The sequence below is a fragment of the Sus scrofa genome, chromosome 1 (genome assembly GCF_054392235.1).
Source record: "Sus scrofa isolate SSC_HxYL_T2T_F1_AM1 chromosome 1, Sscrofa_HxYL_maternal_Yorkshire_Landrace_v2.0, whole genome shotgun sequence".
Lineage (NCBI taxonomy): Eukaryota > Metazoa > Chordata > Mammalia > Artiodactyla > Suidae > Sus > Sus scrofa.
In genome coordinates, this window is record NC_139383.1 from 282,658,141 (window position 1) to 282,673,943 (window position 15,803).

The 15,803-nt window shown below is 55.5% G+C and overlaps 1 protein-coding gene across 9 annotated transcripts in view; it reads left to right on the plus strand.

Moving 5' to 3' along the window:
• The window catches only part of LRRC8A (leucine rich repeat containing 8 VRAC subunit A), a 33,037-nt gene that overhangs the window by 8,430 nt on the left and 8,804 nt on the right, over nucleotides 1–15,803 (plus strand). For 6 of the 9 annotated variants that reach the window (XR_014828145.1, XR_014828157.1, XR_014828140.1 and 3 more), the window contains one exon: nucleotides 10,793–12,957. Coding sequence is in view for 4 of the 9 variants with exons in the window: in XM_005660499.4 (XP_005660556.1) it covers nucleotides 10,801–12,957 (2,157 nt within the window). In the remaining 5 variants the exon portion in view is untranslated. Of the gene's footprint in view, nucleotides 1–8,801; nucleotides 10,050–10,342; nucleotides 14,409–15,803 lie in introns of those variants that run through there. The other 3 variants (XM_084997381.1, XR_014828131.1, XR_014828137.1) reach the window with 3 other exon arrangements.

Here is a 15,803-nt window from a genome sequence, read left to right on the forward strand (position 1 = left end):
GTATTTTTACTGTTCACAAAAGTACCAAATTTAGTAGCCAGTACTGGAATCATAAAGTTTTTGTCCGTTTGTGACATTTTATATCATTTTATCACACATGATATGTCATACATTTTCTATACCGGTCAGCATCTTCCGTTTTATTATCACTCAGTATCTCTCAGAAATGTTTGGGGTTACTGTGTACAAATCTATGAAGTAGGTGGCACTGTTCTTATTTTTAAATTTTTTTTTTTTTTTTGGTCTTTTTTGTCTTTTCAGGGCCGCACCCGCACGGCATACGGAAGTTCCCAGGCTAGGGGTCCAATCAGAGCTGTAGCTGCCAGCCTACGCCAGAGCCACAGCAACACCAGATCAGAGCCGCATCTGTGACCACAGCTCACGGCAACGCCGGATCCTTAACCCACTGAGCAAGGCCAGGGATCAAACCCACAACCTCATGGTCCCTAGTCGGATTTGTTTCTGCTACACCATGACGGGAACTCCTTATTTTTTAATTTTTTGACCACACCCACAGCATGTAGAAGTTCCCGGGCCAGGGATCAAACCCCCTGCTACAGCAGTGACAACACCAGATCCTTAACTCACTGAGCCACCAGGGGACTCCTGTTCTTGTTTTAAAGTTGCTGAAAACAGAGGCTTGGGGTAAATAATTTGCCTGGAGCCATGGAATTGTTTCATGCTAGAGCTGAATTTGAACCCATGTCTCCCCAACTTCAAAGCTATTGCTCTTCATACTCCCTGAGATCTGCCTGCTGCCAGGGGGAGGGGAGGAGACAGGAGGGGAGGGTGGGGCTCTCGGGGTTGCCTCTCTGACCCTCCGGGGTTAGGGATGCCCCAGCCCTGCTGGAGGAACCTGATCCTGTTCTCTCCACCTGCGTGCGCTGCGCAGTGGGAAGGATCGGGCTGCATCCCACTCACTTCTGCGTCTCCCTGGGGGGCGGGGCAGGACCAGGCCAGGGTGATGCTGCCTTCTGCAGTATCCTCAGAGGCCGCAGGTGCTGCTGAGCCAGCCGGGGGCAGGCCAGTGCTGAATCTGCTGGCTCGGCCGTCATCCAATAGAGAGAGGACCAGCCAGGAAGGCTGAAAGTAGAGGATTGTTTGGGTAAAGTGTATGTGCCGTAGTTGAAGCACACAGAAAGTACAAAACTAGAACAGGTGTCTTTGTACCTGGGACTCAACTTTGTCAGACTTTTTTTTTTTTTTCTTTTTGTCTTTTGTCTTTTTAGGGCCACACTCACGGCACATGGAGGTTCCCAGGCTAGGGGTCCAATCGGAGCTGAAGCTGCAGGCCTACAACACAGTCATAGCGACGCAGGATCCAAGCTGCATGCAAGCAGTGGCTGCAGCCTACAACCATAGCTCACGGCAACACCCAGTCCTTAACCTACTGAGCGAGGCCAGGGATCGAACCTGCATCCTCATGGATGCTAGTCAGGTTCGTTAACCACTGAGCCACGACGGGAACTCTTTTTTTTTTTTTTTTCTTTTTGTCAACTTTGTCAGACCCAAAGCAATTGCTTCGGATATGCACACACACACACACACACACACTCACACACACACACACACACTCACACACCTCCTCTCTCCCTCTCTCAAGTCATTTCAGGCCCAATCAAAGCCTCTTTCCCAGGCGCGTTTTCTTTCCTCTCTACATGAAATTATCATCTTGATTTTGGGGTTTTCCATGCATGTTTTCATGCCTTCGCCACACTGGGATTTACACCTTATAGAGAACCTCCCATAACGTGTGTATTCCTCTATAGCTTGGTTTTTGGCTCAGCATCGTTTCAGGGTCTGTCCACGTTGGTGTGTCTAGCTGAAGTTCATCACCTTTCGTTGCTTTAGCAATCAGCTCTATGATTAGAGCAACGTATCCTTTCTCCTGTCGATGGGTATTTAGGTTGTTGGTTTTCTGCTCTTGGGAACACCTCTCGAGTGGTCCTTCTTCACCATGGCTTTGCGTGTGTGTGTGTAGAGCGACTCTAAGATCTTTAACCAGGAGTGAAATTGCTGGGTTCAAGGGTGCATACATTCTGTCTCTTAATCTAAGAAGTCAACATTTCTGCCATTCGCAGGGGAGTGAAATGGCACGTGATTGTTTCAATGTGTGTCTCCTGATTAATAATGAAATCAAGAATTACGAACGTCATACATGACTTTCCCATTTGTATTTTTTTCCTGGGAATTGTCTGTTCATATGTTTTGCTGTTTTTTCCCTGTTGGATTGTCTTTTTTGTATATTTGTAGAAGCTCTGTGTTTGTTCTGGATATTGATCCTTTGGCAGCTGTGACCATTGCACAACTCTCTTCCGAGTTTGAGAATCCTCTCACTTATTTTTTATTATGTCCTTCGATGTGCATACATTTTAACTTCAATATGATCAATAGGTCAGTCTCTTCCTGTAAGGATTTGTACTTTTGATAAGAAATCCTTCCCTGTCTTGGGAGTTCCCTTCATGGTAACAAACCCGACGAGGAACCGTGAGGATGTGGGTTCCGTCCCTGGCCTCGCTTGGTGGGTTAAGGATCCAGCGTTGCTGTGAGCTATGGTGTAGGTCGCAGACGCAGTTCGGATCCTGTGTTGTTGTGGCTGTGGTGCAGGCTGGCGGGTGCTGCCTTAAAAAGCAAAAAAATAAATAAATAAATAAGAAAACCTTCAATTCTTCTCTGCCTTAAAGACATTAAGATAATCTGATTTTTCTTTAAACATTTTCAAGTTTTGCTTGAGGTCTTTAATTCATTGGAATTTATTTTCACATGAGGAGGCAGATGGGGCTGTGTTTTTTCCATGTAGTAAACCAGTTCCATTTATGGATTCCCATCCTTTTCCCCTAAGCCTGCAAAGCCAGTGCTGTCATGTCTACGTTTCCAGAAATTTGGGGGTTTGTCTCTAGGCCCACTTTTCAAGTCCTCTGGTCCGTCCATCTATCCTACATCAGCACCCCCTCGGCTGAATTCCTAGAGCTTTATAGTAAGTCTCCTCCCACATGATTCTTCCACATTGTCTTAGCCATTCTTTTTTTTTTTTTTTTTTTTGGTCTGTCTTTTTGCCTTTTCTAGGGCCGCTCCCACGGCATATGGAGGTTTCCAGGCTAGGGGTCCAATCAGAGCTGTAGCTGCCCTACCTACGCCAGAGCCACAGCACCTCGGGATCCCAGCCGCGTCTGCAACCTACACCACAGCTCACGGCAACGCCGGATCCTTAACCCACTGAGGGAGGCCAGGGATTGAACCTGCAGCCTCATGGTTGCTAGTCGGATTCGTTAACCACTGAGTCACGACGGCAACTCCTGTCTTAGCCATTCTTGATCCTTTGGAATCTTGGTTTTTAAAACATCTTTTTTCGTAGTTAACCTGAGTTAACATACGTTTGTATAGAAAATAGAGGTACGCTTAGAGTGAAAAAAGATTATAAACAGCAGTCTAATCTCACTGACAGCGTTTTTCAAATATATGTCCAAGTGATTGCGAATGGTTTACTCTATCGCAATTTCGTTGCCTACTTTTTTTTTTTTTCCCGCTTTTCCAAGTTTTATGGAAGTGTAGTGAGTTTATGCTGTGATAATTTCCACTGTACCGCAGAGTGATGCGGTTACACACGGACGCACATCCATTCTTTTTCAGATCGCTGTCTCCTTTTTGCACTTAACGTGTTTAGTCACGTCATCAAGTCATCGAGTGTTTCGCTCTAACACGTTTTTATTATTTCATAGCATTCCATCATCTGATTATTCGATAGGTATTTAACCAGGCACCCAGTAACACGCATCTGGGTTGTTTCCAGTTTTCCCGCGGTGCAGATAACAGTGATGAACAGCAGGGACTGGGACGGACCTGGAGCGGCCCCTGTCCTGCGGCCCCGCCCTCACTGGTGTGTTGCCACGAGCTTTAACCGGGTGCAGCCAGGGTGAACCCCACCTCGCTGCATGGGCGTTAAGCCCTGACCTCTTGAAGGGCACAGTCTGTAGCTTATGGTGATTTAAGAAGAAGGAGGATTAGCTGGACCGGAGCACAGTGGACGGCAGGGCCTCTGGCCTTTTCGTCTTTCTCAGCCGCCTCGATTTCAACCCTGTAATCTTTGTCCTCTGGTCAGGACCCTCTCCAAATTCTCCATCTCCTGGGGCAGAGACCCCTCCTGCCCTGACTCCCCATCACCGTCCTGAGGTTGCCCCCCGCCGAGAGCCGCAAAAGAACACCGTGTCTCTCTCCACCTGAGCGCCAGTTTTGGCTTTCTTTTCTTTTAGATTCTATTTATTTTGAATGCTACACGACTTTTCAATCACAAAGCTAATGCATGCTGGTAAAAAATTACAGTTTCCTTTCATTCTGCCCCCTGTTCCCACTCCAAGAGGGAGCCCTTGCCCACAGCGCCAGGGAGTTGGTCAGGGTTTATCCACATGGAATTGTGTTTATTTATGATTCTGGCTCTCGCTTTTTCCCCAAACGGCATCACATAGAGAGCACTTTTATTCCTCTGAAAAGGTCCCGTTGCATTCGAGCGGCTTATTTAACAGACCAGGGTCTAATTACTGCGGGCCTCCTGTATGCCAGGCCCCAGCTACCTCTGTCTCTTTGCCAGATGTCTGGGCAGGTCTCTGCAGATGCTTTTCCTTCTTCTGTTTCCTTCCTTCGTGCTCTGCTTCTGCGCTCTTTTCATCTACCCATCAACTGTCTGTCGAAGTCAGGGTTGCTGTGGGGGGCCAGGTCTGTGCCTATTGCGGCCCCATTCCACAGATGCGGGAACCAAGGCTCAGAGAGGTGAGGTTACCTGCCAGTGTCACTCTGTTGCTGAGTGGCAGAGTCCAGGCTGGCCCAGCCGGGCCTTTCCCTCTGATCCCCCATTACCACTGCTCCCTGCTCTCCACCTGCCCGGGGCTCCCACCAGGCAGGCAGTCTGGTGAACCTCACTCCTGTGAACTCCTGAGAGTCCTGGGAGCATGGCAAGGTATCTGTTATCAAGTGCATTATGGGTGGGGAAACCAAGTCCTGCTCCCCACCCCCACCCCCCACCTCCCCACTGCCTGGACCAGGAGTGTTGGCAGTGGCGTTGTGAGAAGGAAGGTGTCTGGGCGTGCCGAGGCCTGGGTCACGCGCCCCTTGGTACCTTGACCGCCTTATATAGAACGTGGGCATATCCATGACACATCTTTGCTCCCTTCCAGACGGGAAGCTGAGGCCCCCTGAGAGAGGCTGTGTCATACCTCTGCCTGGGCGGTACTGGCTCCGGAGGGCTCAGTGCAGGGGGTGGTGGTGAATACACTGCTGCAGGAAACCCCCTGAAAAGCGCACTTGCCCTAACTGGGAAAAAGGGTCCTGACTCCCTTGAAGCTGCCCCCCTTCTCTTAGGATGCTTTCCTGCCCCGGGGATCCGCTGGAAGTGCTGCTTGTCTGGCTCCACCCCAGATCTGGGTTTGAAGGTGGCCTCTGACAGGCAGTGTGAAGTTGGGCACATGACTTCTCGCCCTGAGCCTCAGTTTCCCAATTTATAGAATGGGTGTGAGGAATATTACTCAGCCTGGAAAAGGAAGGACATTCTGACACCTGCTACAGCATGGATGCACCTTGAGGATCATATGTTCACAAAAGGGCAGATATTGTACGACTCCACTTGTGTGAAATAGCTAGAGTAGTCATGTTTATGGAGACAGAAAGGAGAATGGTGGTTACCGGGGGCTGGGGAAGGGGGCAGTGGGAGTCAGTGTTCAGTGGGGACAGAGTTTCACTTTTATAAGACGAAGCATTCTGGAGATGGATGTACTTAATGCCGCTGAGCTATACACCTAAACACGGTTAAAACTGTGAATTTTGCCACAATAAAAAAGTTTTGAGAAAAAAAAGGAAGGGTGCCCAGAACAGTTTGCACCTCCTGGGCTTGTGAGGATTCTGGGCTGGGCCCTCATTCCTGTCGGGGAGCTGTTCCAGCTGTGGGTGTTTAGTCACCTTGAGTCACAGGTCCCTGTGCTGGCACTCCCTGCCTGAGGGGGATCCCGCTCTTCCCCAGGGCCCTGGGGGTTGGGCAGGAACAGGGAGGGGGCCCAGAGTTTCCCCAGCTCCCTCCCTCTGCCCCAGCCCTTGTCCCCTTGAGGCTGTGGTCCCGCCCACCACTGAGACCACGCCCTTCCCTCCATCCTCAGGCTCCCTCTCTGTGCCTTTAATGAGCACCTGCTGTGTGCTGTAGACCTTGTCCTCCAGCAGCATCTGGTGACAATAGGTCAGACCAGGCCGAAAGGCTTACCCAAAGCCAAACTCCCCCTCCCCACCCCTGCCCATGTAGGTCTCTGGCTCAGCTGAGCATCTAGGCTGCTGGCTCCCCCGCCCCCCACTCACCCCCTGACCACCTGGCTGTCTGTCTCCTCTTGGGGGCCAGTCTGGGCCAGCTGCCTCGTCCCTGGCCCCCTGGGGACTAAAGCCAGGGCTTTGGAGTCTACACCTTCTTTCCAGATGTCCCCCAGAGCGCCATCAGAGAGGGGCGGTGGCTTGTCTGGAGTCCCACAGTGAGTTGGTGGCAGAGGTGAGGTAGAAACATGGTGTGGCTAGAGGGTGACCCCCCAGACAGGTCCTCCACACGAGACTGGGCCAGTGCTGGGCTCCAGCCCTGTCATTCTCAGCTGGGTGACTTGGGCCCCCAGGCTCTGCCCCTCTGCCCCTCCATGCCTCCCCTGCACAGTGGAATGGGCACAGCTCTGGGCTGTGAGGGGCCCTGGGAGCCTCAGGGACCAGTACGGGACCGTCCCCTCCATGAAGCTCGCTCAGCAGGGAGGTAGCGGCCGTGTCTCTTGCTGGGGCCATGCCGCACCCTGGCCTGACTCCGGTTGGGTTATTCCGACAATTCAGATACTCCGCTGTCTCCCACCCCTCCCCACACGCTCACACTGGACGGAGAGGCCCCTGAGGAGGTGGGCTTTATTGGTCACTTATTGCCCACAGAGGACCGAGCTGCAGGACAGGTGGGGGGCTCTCTCCCACCCCTCCAAGCCTCCCTCACCTGTAGCAGAGCTGGGGACAGGTCCCACCTCAGACCAGGAAGGAGTTAGGACGGTGACATAAGCAAAGCCCCAGGACAGCAGGGGCCCAGAGGCCGCTCCTCGCAGTGAGAGCCTGGGTGTGCTCCAGCAGGCTGACACACCCGCTCCCCCTCCGAAACAGTGAGGTTGCAGCCACATCCTGCCTGGTCAGAAACTGCCCCCACCCCCAGCACCTGGCATCCTGCCCCGCTGCCTTGTCCCTACTCTCCAGGGCAGGCTGCTGCACGCCCTGGGGCCCTCTGTCCTGGCCCCTCCTCCCTTCCGGTCCCCTGTCTTTGGGTGCCTGCCTTCGGGGAGCCAGGAAGGGAGGCGGAAGTATCAGGGTGTCTTTCAGTTGGGGGCCAGCCCCGTGATTCAGCAGGCCCTCCCCTGGACGGCCGCTTCCCCACTTCCCCAGGAGTGTGGGTGGTGCGAGGAGCCAGCCAGTCATTAGAGGGCCCCAGCCTTCCTGTGGGCCCAGTGCACTCACCCCGGCCTGCGAGTCCCGGCCTCACCGGGAGGGCTGACCCCCCGGGCTGGAGCTGGCGGCCCAGGGCGGGTGGTGGTGTCTGCTGGCCCTGCTGTGACCTGGGTTCTGGGAACCCTGGGGGGCAGGGAAGCTGGACTTCTGGGCTTGGTCCCTTGGCTGCCCATGTGTGGGGCCTTGGGCAGGTGGACAGCGAAGCCATGCAGCACTGAGGACCCGAGCGGGGTGGTGGAGGGACCAGACTAGACTAGGTTTGGTCTCAGCTCTGCCAGCGGACTTCATTTCCATGAGCCTCAGCTCTTCCATCTGTGAAATGGGGCCAAAGGTAGGCCCTGCATCCAGGCGTCAAAGACTCTCCATAAGGATTCCACGTGTCCATCTGTTGAGCACCCCGATTCCTTCATGGGGTCCAGGTTTGCTTTCCTCCTGTGCTCCTCACCCATCCTGATGTGCCCAAGAAAGATGAAACGGGAAGCATTTGGTGTTTGAAGGGAGGCCCTAGTGTTTTAAATTGTTTAGGGCCCCACCCTAGTAATATGGAAGTTCCCAGACCAGGGATTGAATCTGAGCTGCAGCTGCTGGCAACACCAGATCCTTTAACCCCTTATGCCAGCTCAAGGATTGAACCTGTGCTTCCAACAGCAACCCAAATCATGGCAGTTGGACTCTTAACCCACTGCCCCACAGCGGGAACTCCACGGAAGGCTTTGTTTTATGAAATGTTTGTTACTGTTGTCATTGTTAATACTCTCAGTGATCAGAATAAGGTGACCCAGTTTATGGAACCTCGTCACCCTTGTTCCGCTCCCCAAAGAAGCAGACCCACTGTCAAAACACAGGTATTTAAATCTTGTTCTAAAATCCACACTTCAGAGAGTTCCCTTCGTGGCTCAACAGTTGATGAACCCGACAAGGACCCATGAGAATGCAGGTTTGATCCCTGGCCTCACTCAGTGAATTAAGGATCCGGCTTTGCTGTGAGCTGTGGTGTAGTTTGCAGACGAGGTTCGGATCTGGCGTTGCAGTGGCTGTGGTGTAGGCTGATCCCACAGTCCATGAAGATGTAGGATCCACCCCTGGCCTCGCTCAGAGGGTTAAGGATCCGGCCCTGCCATGAGCTGTGGTGTAGGTCAAGACACTGCTGAGATGCTGCGTTGCTGTGGCTATGCTGTGGGCCAGCAGCTGTAGCTCTGGTTCGACCCCTAGTCTGGGAACTTCCATATGCTGCAGGTGCGACCCTAAAAAAAACAACAAAAAAAGAAAAGTTAGCAGTGGGTGACTCTGGGTGGTGTTCTTCCAAGGGATTTCTTTTCTTTTTTTTTTTTTTTGTCTTTTTGTCTTTTTTGTTGTTGTTGTTGTTATTGTTGCTATTTCTTGGGCCGCTCCCGCACTCCAGAGCCACAGCAACGCGGGATCCGAGCTGCGTCTGCAACCGACACCACAGCTCACGGCAACGCCGGATCGTTAACCCACTGAGGAAGGGCAGGGATCGAACCCGCAACCTCATGGTTCCTAGTCGGATTCGTTAACCACTGCGCCACGACGGGAACTCCGGGATTTCTTTTCTTTTCTTTTTTTTTTTTTTTTGTCCTTAATGCTTTTCATATTTTCCCGAGTGTTCCTCAGTGACCATCTAGTACCTGTCTTACTCGTTACGGTCTCACAGACCACACGTCAGAAGGGCAGCATGTCACAGCAGGGTGCTCAGGACAACGCAGGGACAGGATTTCTCCCTATGCTTTATTTTGTTGTTCATGTCAGTGTGTCTCTGGCTGCATGTCCCCAATGTAGCCTCTTATTGAGTGTTTCCCAACCTTGGCCTGTCATCAGTATCATTGAAGCCACATGTGAAAAATCAGATTCCCAGGCTCTACCCAAGACCCGCCCAGTTGGACTCTCCAGGGGAGAATTGCCGCTGCTGCTCTTTAAAATTTTTCTTTTCTTTCTTTCTTTCTTTCTTTGGCTTCTTAGGGCCATACCCATGACACATGGAGGTTCCCAGGCTAGGGGTTGAATTAGAGCTGCAGCCACCAGCCTGCACCACAGCCACAGCAACTCGGGATCTGAGCCAACATCTGCCACCTACTCCACAGCTCATGGCAACGCCAGATCCTTAACCTACTGAGCAGGGCCAGGGATCGAACCCACGTCCTCACGGATACTAGTCTAGTTCATTACCACTGAGCTATAACAGGAATTCCTGCTCTTTTCATTTTCTTTACACACACACACACACACACACACACACACAGACGTGCGCAACCGGAAATAATTTGGTATAAATGTCATCAGTGTGATTGTGTCATCCAGGTTGGGGGGAGGACAGGCCCGCTTTCTCTTCTTCTCTGCCCGGCCCCTCCCCCAGGCCTCTGTCATTGCACCTGCTGTGTGTGGGTCCTTATCCTCCCCCACCTAGAATCTATGTGGACATATACCTGCACACATGCGGGATTTTTTTAACTTCCCTGTTTGTTTTACAGAAGTGAGTTCAGGCGTTCCCTGGTGGCTTCGCGGGTTAGGGCATTGTCAGTGCTGTGGCTCAGGTTCCCGCTGTGGTCTGTGTTCATTCCTTGGCCCAGGAACTTCCACGTGTTGTGGAAGGGGAAAGAAAGGGAGTTTGTATTAAGCCCCCTCTTCCACACTTGGCTTTTCCCACGCTTTGAATAAATCTCTTCAGATCACAGGTGTGGCTTCACAACAGCTGGTTCCAAGTGAGCTAGAACTTTTTTTGGGGGGGAGGGGTTTGCACCTGCGGCATATAGAAGTTCCCGGGCTGGGGATCCAGTGGGAGCTGCAGCTGCCATAAGCCACAGGCATGGCAACACGGGATCCTTAACCCTCTGAGCGAGGCCAGGGGTGGAACCCGAGTCCTCATGGATACTAGTCGGGTTGTTTCCACTGAGCCACAGGGGGACCTCTGAGCTAGAAGTTTTGAACTAGCCCCTCTGGTTTGTCTGCTCATTAATAGGGTGGGGGTCTAGACAGGACTGTTGGAGTGCAAGGGTCCCGGAGAGGCTGCCTTAGCTCTGTCGGCATGGACCCAGACCTCGGCGAGCAGACTCCCCGTCTGTGAAACGGGGAGGCAGCCTGCCTTTCCAGCCACCCAGGGACCATCTGGTTTCTGGATGAAGGCCGATCCGTGGGCTGCCCCGTGAGTGTTGCCGAGCTAGCGTGACTCAGAGCTTGTCTCGAGGTGGCATTTTGCACAATGGGCCCGTTCTCTCCCTCCCTCGACCCCTGGGTCCCAGAAAGCCAGGGCACCCGGCAGTCACCGCCTCCCGTGGGTCCCTTTCAGGTTGAGCCATGATTCCGGTGACGGAGCTCCGCTACTTCGCGGACACGCAGCCGGCGTACCGGATCCTGAAGCCCTGGTGGGACGTGTTCACCGACTACATCTCCATCGTGATGCTGATGATCGCGGTCTTTGGGGGCACGCTGCAGGTCACCCAAGACAAGATGATCTGCCTGCCGTGTAAGTGGGTCACCAAGGACTCCTGCAACGACTCGTTCCGCGGCTGGGCGGCGCCCGGCCCGGAGCCCCCCTACGCCAACGCCACCCTCCTGCCGGCCCCCGACCCCGGCCCCACGGGCATCAAGTACGACCTGGACCGACACCAGTACAACTACGTGGACGCCGTGTGCTACGAGAACCGCCTGCACTGGTTCGCCAAGTACTTCCCCTACCTGGTGCTTCTGCACACGCTCATCTTCCTGGCCTGCAGCAACTTCTGGTTCAAGTTCCCGCGCACCAGCTCCAAGCTGGAGCACTTCGTGTCCATCCTGCTCAAGTGCTTCGACTCGCCCTGGACCACGCGGGCCCTGTCGGAGACGGTGGTGGAGGAGAGCGACCCCAAGCCGGCCTTCAGCAAGATGAACGGCTCCATGGACAAGAAGTCGTCGACGGTCAGCGAGGACGTGGAGGCCACCGTGCCCATGCTGCAGCGGACCAAGTCCCGGATCGAGCAGGGCATCGTGGACCGCTCGGAGACGGGCGTGCTGGACAAGAAGGAGGGGGAGCAGGCCAAGGCGCTGTTCGAGAAGGTGAAGAAGTTCCGCACCCACGTGGAGGAGGGGGACATCGTGTACCGCCTCTACATGCGGCAGACCATCATCAAGGTGATCAAGTTCATCCTCATCATCTGCTACACCGTCTACTACGTGCACAACATCAAGTTCGACGTGGACTGCACCGTGGACATCGAGAGCCTGACGGGCTACCGCACGTACCGGTGCGCCCACCCCCTGGCCACGCTCTTCAAGATCCTGGCCTCCTTCTACATCAGCCTGGTCATCTTCTACGGCCTCATCTGCATGTACACGCTCTGGTGGATGCTGCGGCGCTCCCTCAAGAAGTACTCGTTCGAGTCCATCCGCGAGGAGAGCAGCTACAGCGACATCCCCGACGTCAAGAACGACTTCGCCTTCATGCTGCACCTCATCGACCAGTACGACCCGCTCTACTCGAAGCGCTTCGCCGTCTTCCTGTCGGAGGTGAGCGAGAACAAGCTGCGGCAGCTGAACCTCAACAACGAGTGGACGCTGGACAAGCTGCGGCAGCGCCTCACCAAGAACGCGCAGGACAAGCTGGAGCTGCACCTGTTCATGCTCAGCGGCATCCCCGACACCGTGTTCGACCTGGTCGAGCTGGAGGTGCTGAAGCTGGAGCTGATCCCCGACGTGACTATCCCGCCCAGCATCGCGCAGCTCACGGGCCTCAAGGAGCTGTGGCTGTACCACACGGCCGCCAAGATCGAGGCGCCCGCCCTGGCCTTCCTGCGCGAGAACCTGCGGGCGCTGCACATCAAGTTCACGGACATCAAGGAGATCCCGCTGTGGATCTACAGCCTGAAGACGCTGGAGGAGCTGCACCTGACGGGCAACCTGAGCGCCGAGAACAACCGCTACATCGTCATCGACGGGCTGCGCGAGCTCAAGCGGCTCAAGGTGCTGCGGCTCAAGAGCAACCTGAGCAAGCTGCCGCAGGTGGTCACGGACGTGGGCGTGCACCTGCAGAAGCTGTCCATCAACAACGAGGGCACCAAGCTCATCGTCCTCAACAGCCTCAAGAAGATGGCCAACCTGACGGAGCTGGAGCTGATCCGCTGCGACCTGGAGCGCATCCCCCACTCCATCTTCAGCCTCCACAACCTGCAGGAGATCGACCTCAAGGACAACAACCTCAAGACCATCGAGGAGATCATCAGCTTCCAGCACCTGCACCGCCTCACCTGCCTTAAGCTGTGGTACAACCACATCGCCTACATCCCCATCCAGATCGGCAACCTCACCAACCTCGAGCGCCTCTACCTGAACCGCAACAAGATCGAGAAGATCCCCACCCAGCTCTTCTACTGCCGCAAGCTGCGCTACCTGGACCTCAGCCACAACAACCTGACCTTCCTCCCCGCCGACATCGGCCTCCTGCAGAACCTCCAGAACCTGGCCGTCACGGCCAACCGGGTGAGTGGCCCGCGGCCGGAGTGCTGGGGGCGGGGGGCACGTAGCTGGGGCCAGACCCAACGCTCCTGGGTCTGGCGTCTCCACCTGTGGTTCCGAGAATGGCCTGGGAGGAGCCGCTTGGACATCCCGGATGCCCCGGGCCCCAGCCCAGATCTGCGGAATCAGGATGGCTGGGCGGGCGGGGGGGAGCCTGCCTCTGCCACCAGGGCGGCAGTTCTCCTGCCAGGCGCGATGGTGTGGTCAGACAGGGTCTGTCCCCGAGGTGGCCTTGGGCAGGCTTCGCATAAACCTGCGCTTCCCTCTCAGGACCGGGACCGCCACATCTGGGCCCGGACTGGATTTGGAGCCCAGGCTGGGCCCGCTAGAGACAGAAGCTGCGGGTGGCTGGTGCATCTGCCAGCGCCACTCACACCGTCTCCCCTCTGTGATCTAGGGGTGGTGGAGGGCAGAGTTGGGCTAAGTTGGGGCTGGTTTGTCACCACCTGCTTTTCGGGAGAGGAAATTCTGCAAACCGTTGTGGGCCTGCTGTGCTGGAGGCCACGCCCTGGAGATGATGGAGGCTTTGGGCAGCTCCTGCACGCCAGCCCCTTGCCTGTCTGGGGAAGCCTCCTACCTAAGGGCCCTCCGCGGAAGCGGGTGGGGGTTGAGGGCCAGGGCTCCAGTGGCTTTGTGGTCTGGCCTCTGCCATGGAAACAGAGCCACACATGCTGGGGGCACCTGCCCTGCCCACCCCTGCCGGGGATCTGCAGGGAGGCTGACAGTGGAAAGGACATCTTCCCGGTCCCTCTGGGTGGAAGCCCTCTCGCGGCAAGGCGGGCGGGCTCAGGGTGGACACTCACAGTGAGGCAGAGGGTGGCGGAAGCCCGCGGCCAGGGCCTGGGACACCAAGGGGGACACCCGATCCGGCCACCACCTCTGTGCCTGTGTTGCTGGCAGTGGCATGAAGCAGCTGTGGGTTTACAGAGCATGTGCTCTGTGCCTACCCTGCGCTGGTCACACTGCTCTCGGCAGCCTCCTGGGGGAGCTCGCTCCGGCAGCCTAGACACGGGGCCAGGCAGCCCCAGGAAAGGACACACCTCCTCCAGCACCACTCGGATGGAAGGGTCCAGGTGCCCCAGACCTCTGACCACAGGACCCCTCCCCTCTTCCCAAAGCCTCGCTCGCTGCAGACCAGCCTGTCTCCGTGTGTCAGAGGCTGGGACAGACCCCTTCCCACTCCCCCGAATTGTGCCCGTGTACACGTGGGTGTGAGAATGTGCAGGACGAAGGGCAGGTCCCAGGTTGCTTCACTTTGGAGAAACTGCCCTCAGGGCCTGGGACAGGCCCTCCTGTTGGGAAAATTGGATTTCTGGGGAGCGGCCCCATTTGGGAATGCAACCCCTTCTTTTTTTTTTTTTTTTGTCTTTTTGCCTTTTCTAGGGCTGCTCCCGTGGCACATAACAGGTTCCCAGGCCAGGGGTCAAATCGGAGCTGTAGCTACTGGCCTACGCCACAGCCAAAGCCACGTGGGATCCGAGCTGAGTCTGCGACCTGCGCCACAGCTCACAGCAACGCCGGGGCCCCAATGCACTGGGCAAGGCCAGGGATCGAACCCGCGACCTCATGGTTCCTAGTCGGACTCGTTAAGCACTGCGCCACGACGGGAACTCCAAGAACCCCTTCTTCAGCATGTGGAAGGGGACCTAGGGGCTCCCCCAGGGCACAGGGTGGGTCTAGGTCGCTCCTGGGGCTGGGTCAAGCTTGGGCACCCCAGGGCCCCTCTCGGTGCCTGCTCTGCCCCCCTTCCCCAGTCCTGTCTGGTCTTGATGGGCCCTCCTACCCAGTGGAGGGTGTGGCCAGCCTCCAGCCTGACTCCCGTCCTGCCCTCTGCCCTCAGCTCCTCAGGCCAAGGAGGCCTGTTAGGTCAGGCCTATTGGCTGAGGTCACCCTTCAGGAAGAGCTGGCAGCCAGCATGCTGTCCGCTGTCCCAGGGAAGGAGACCCTCTGACACCCAGTTCAGTGCAGGGCTTGATCACATCCTGTCTCCGCCCCCTGGGATGCCAGAGGCCTTTGTAGGGAAAAAAGTTCCCTTGAGCCAGTCTTAGGCTCCTCCTTTTAAGCTGGAATCCCATGGTTTCCTGTGAGCCACCGGGGCTGCAAGGGATGTGGCTGGCCCTGGCCCTTGGCCTCTGTTTGCTCAGGTCGTGCTACCTTATGCTGATGAAGACCTTGAAGCGTGGGTGTGGTCATTCCTCATTCATTGATTTGACCAGTGGTTTTGTTGGTCCATTTTTGTTTTTGTTTGTTTTTTTAGGGCCATTCCCACGGCATATGGAGGTTCCAGGCTAGAGGTTGAATTGGACCTGCAGCTGTTGGCCTGTGCCACAGCTACAGCAATGCCAGATCCTAGCCTCATCTGCGACCTACACCACAGCTCACAGCAACGCTGGATCCTTAACCCCCTGAGCAAGGCCGGGGATTGAACCCACATCCTCATGGATACTAGTTGGGTTCGTTACGTTGCGCCACAGTGAGGACTTCTGGGCCGTGTTTTTTGAGCATTCCCAGTGTGGAGTGAGGAACTCGGGACACAGGGACACACGTGGCCCCCAGCTGCCCATCCTGAGCTCAGTGTCTCATAGGGAGAGACTCGTAGCCAGCAGTTAGCACAGTGGACAAGTCTGTGCTGGGGCCACAAAGGAGTGGCCTCAACCCGGACTGACCCTAGGCAGGCAGGCTTCTTGGAGGAAGGGACATTTCACCTGGCCCTGCAGGTTGAGGAGGAGTCAGCCAGGTGACGAGGACAGGGAGAGTCTAGTAGGTTCTGTCTGCAAGGAGCTGGAGGCGGGGGAGGAGCAGGGAGCTAG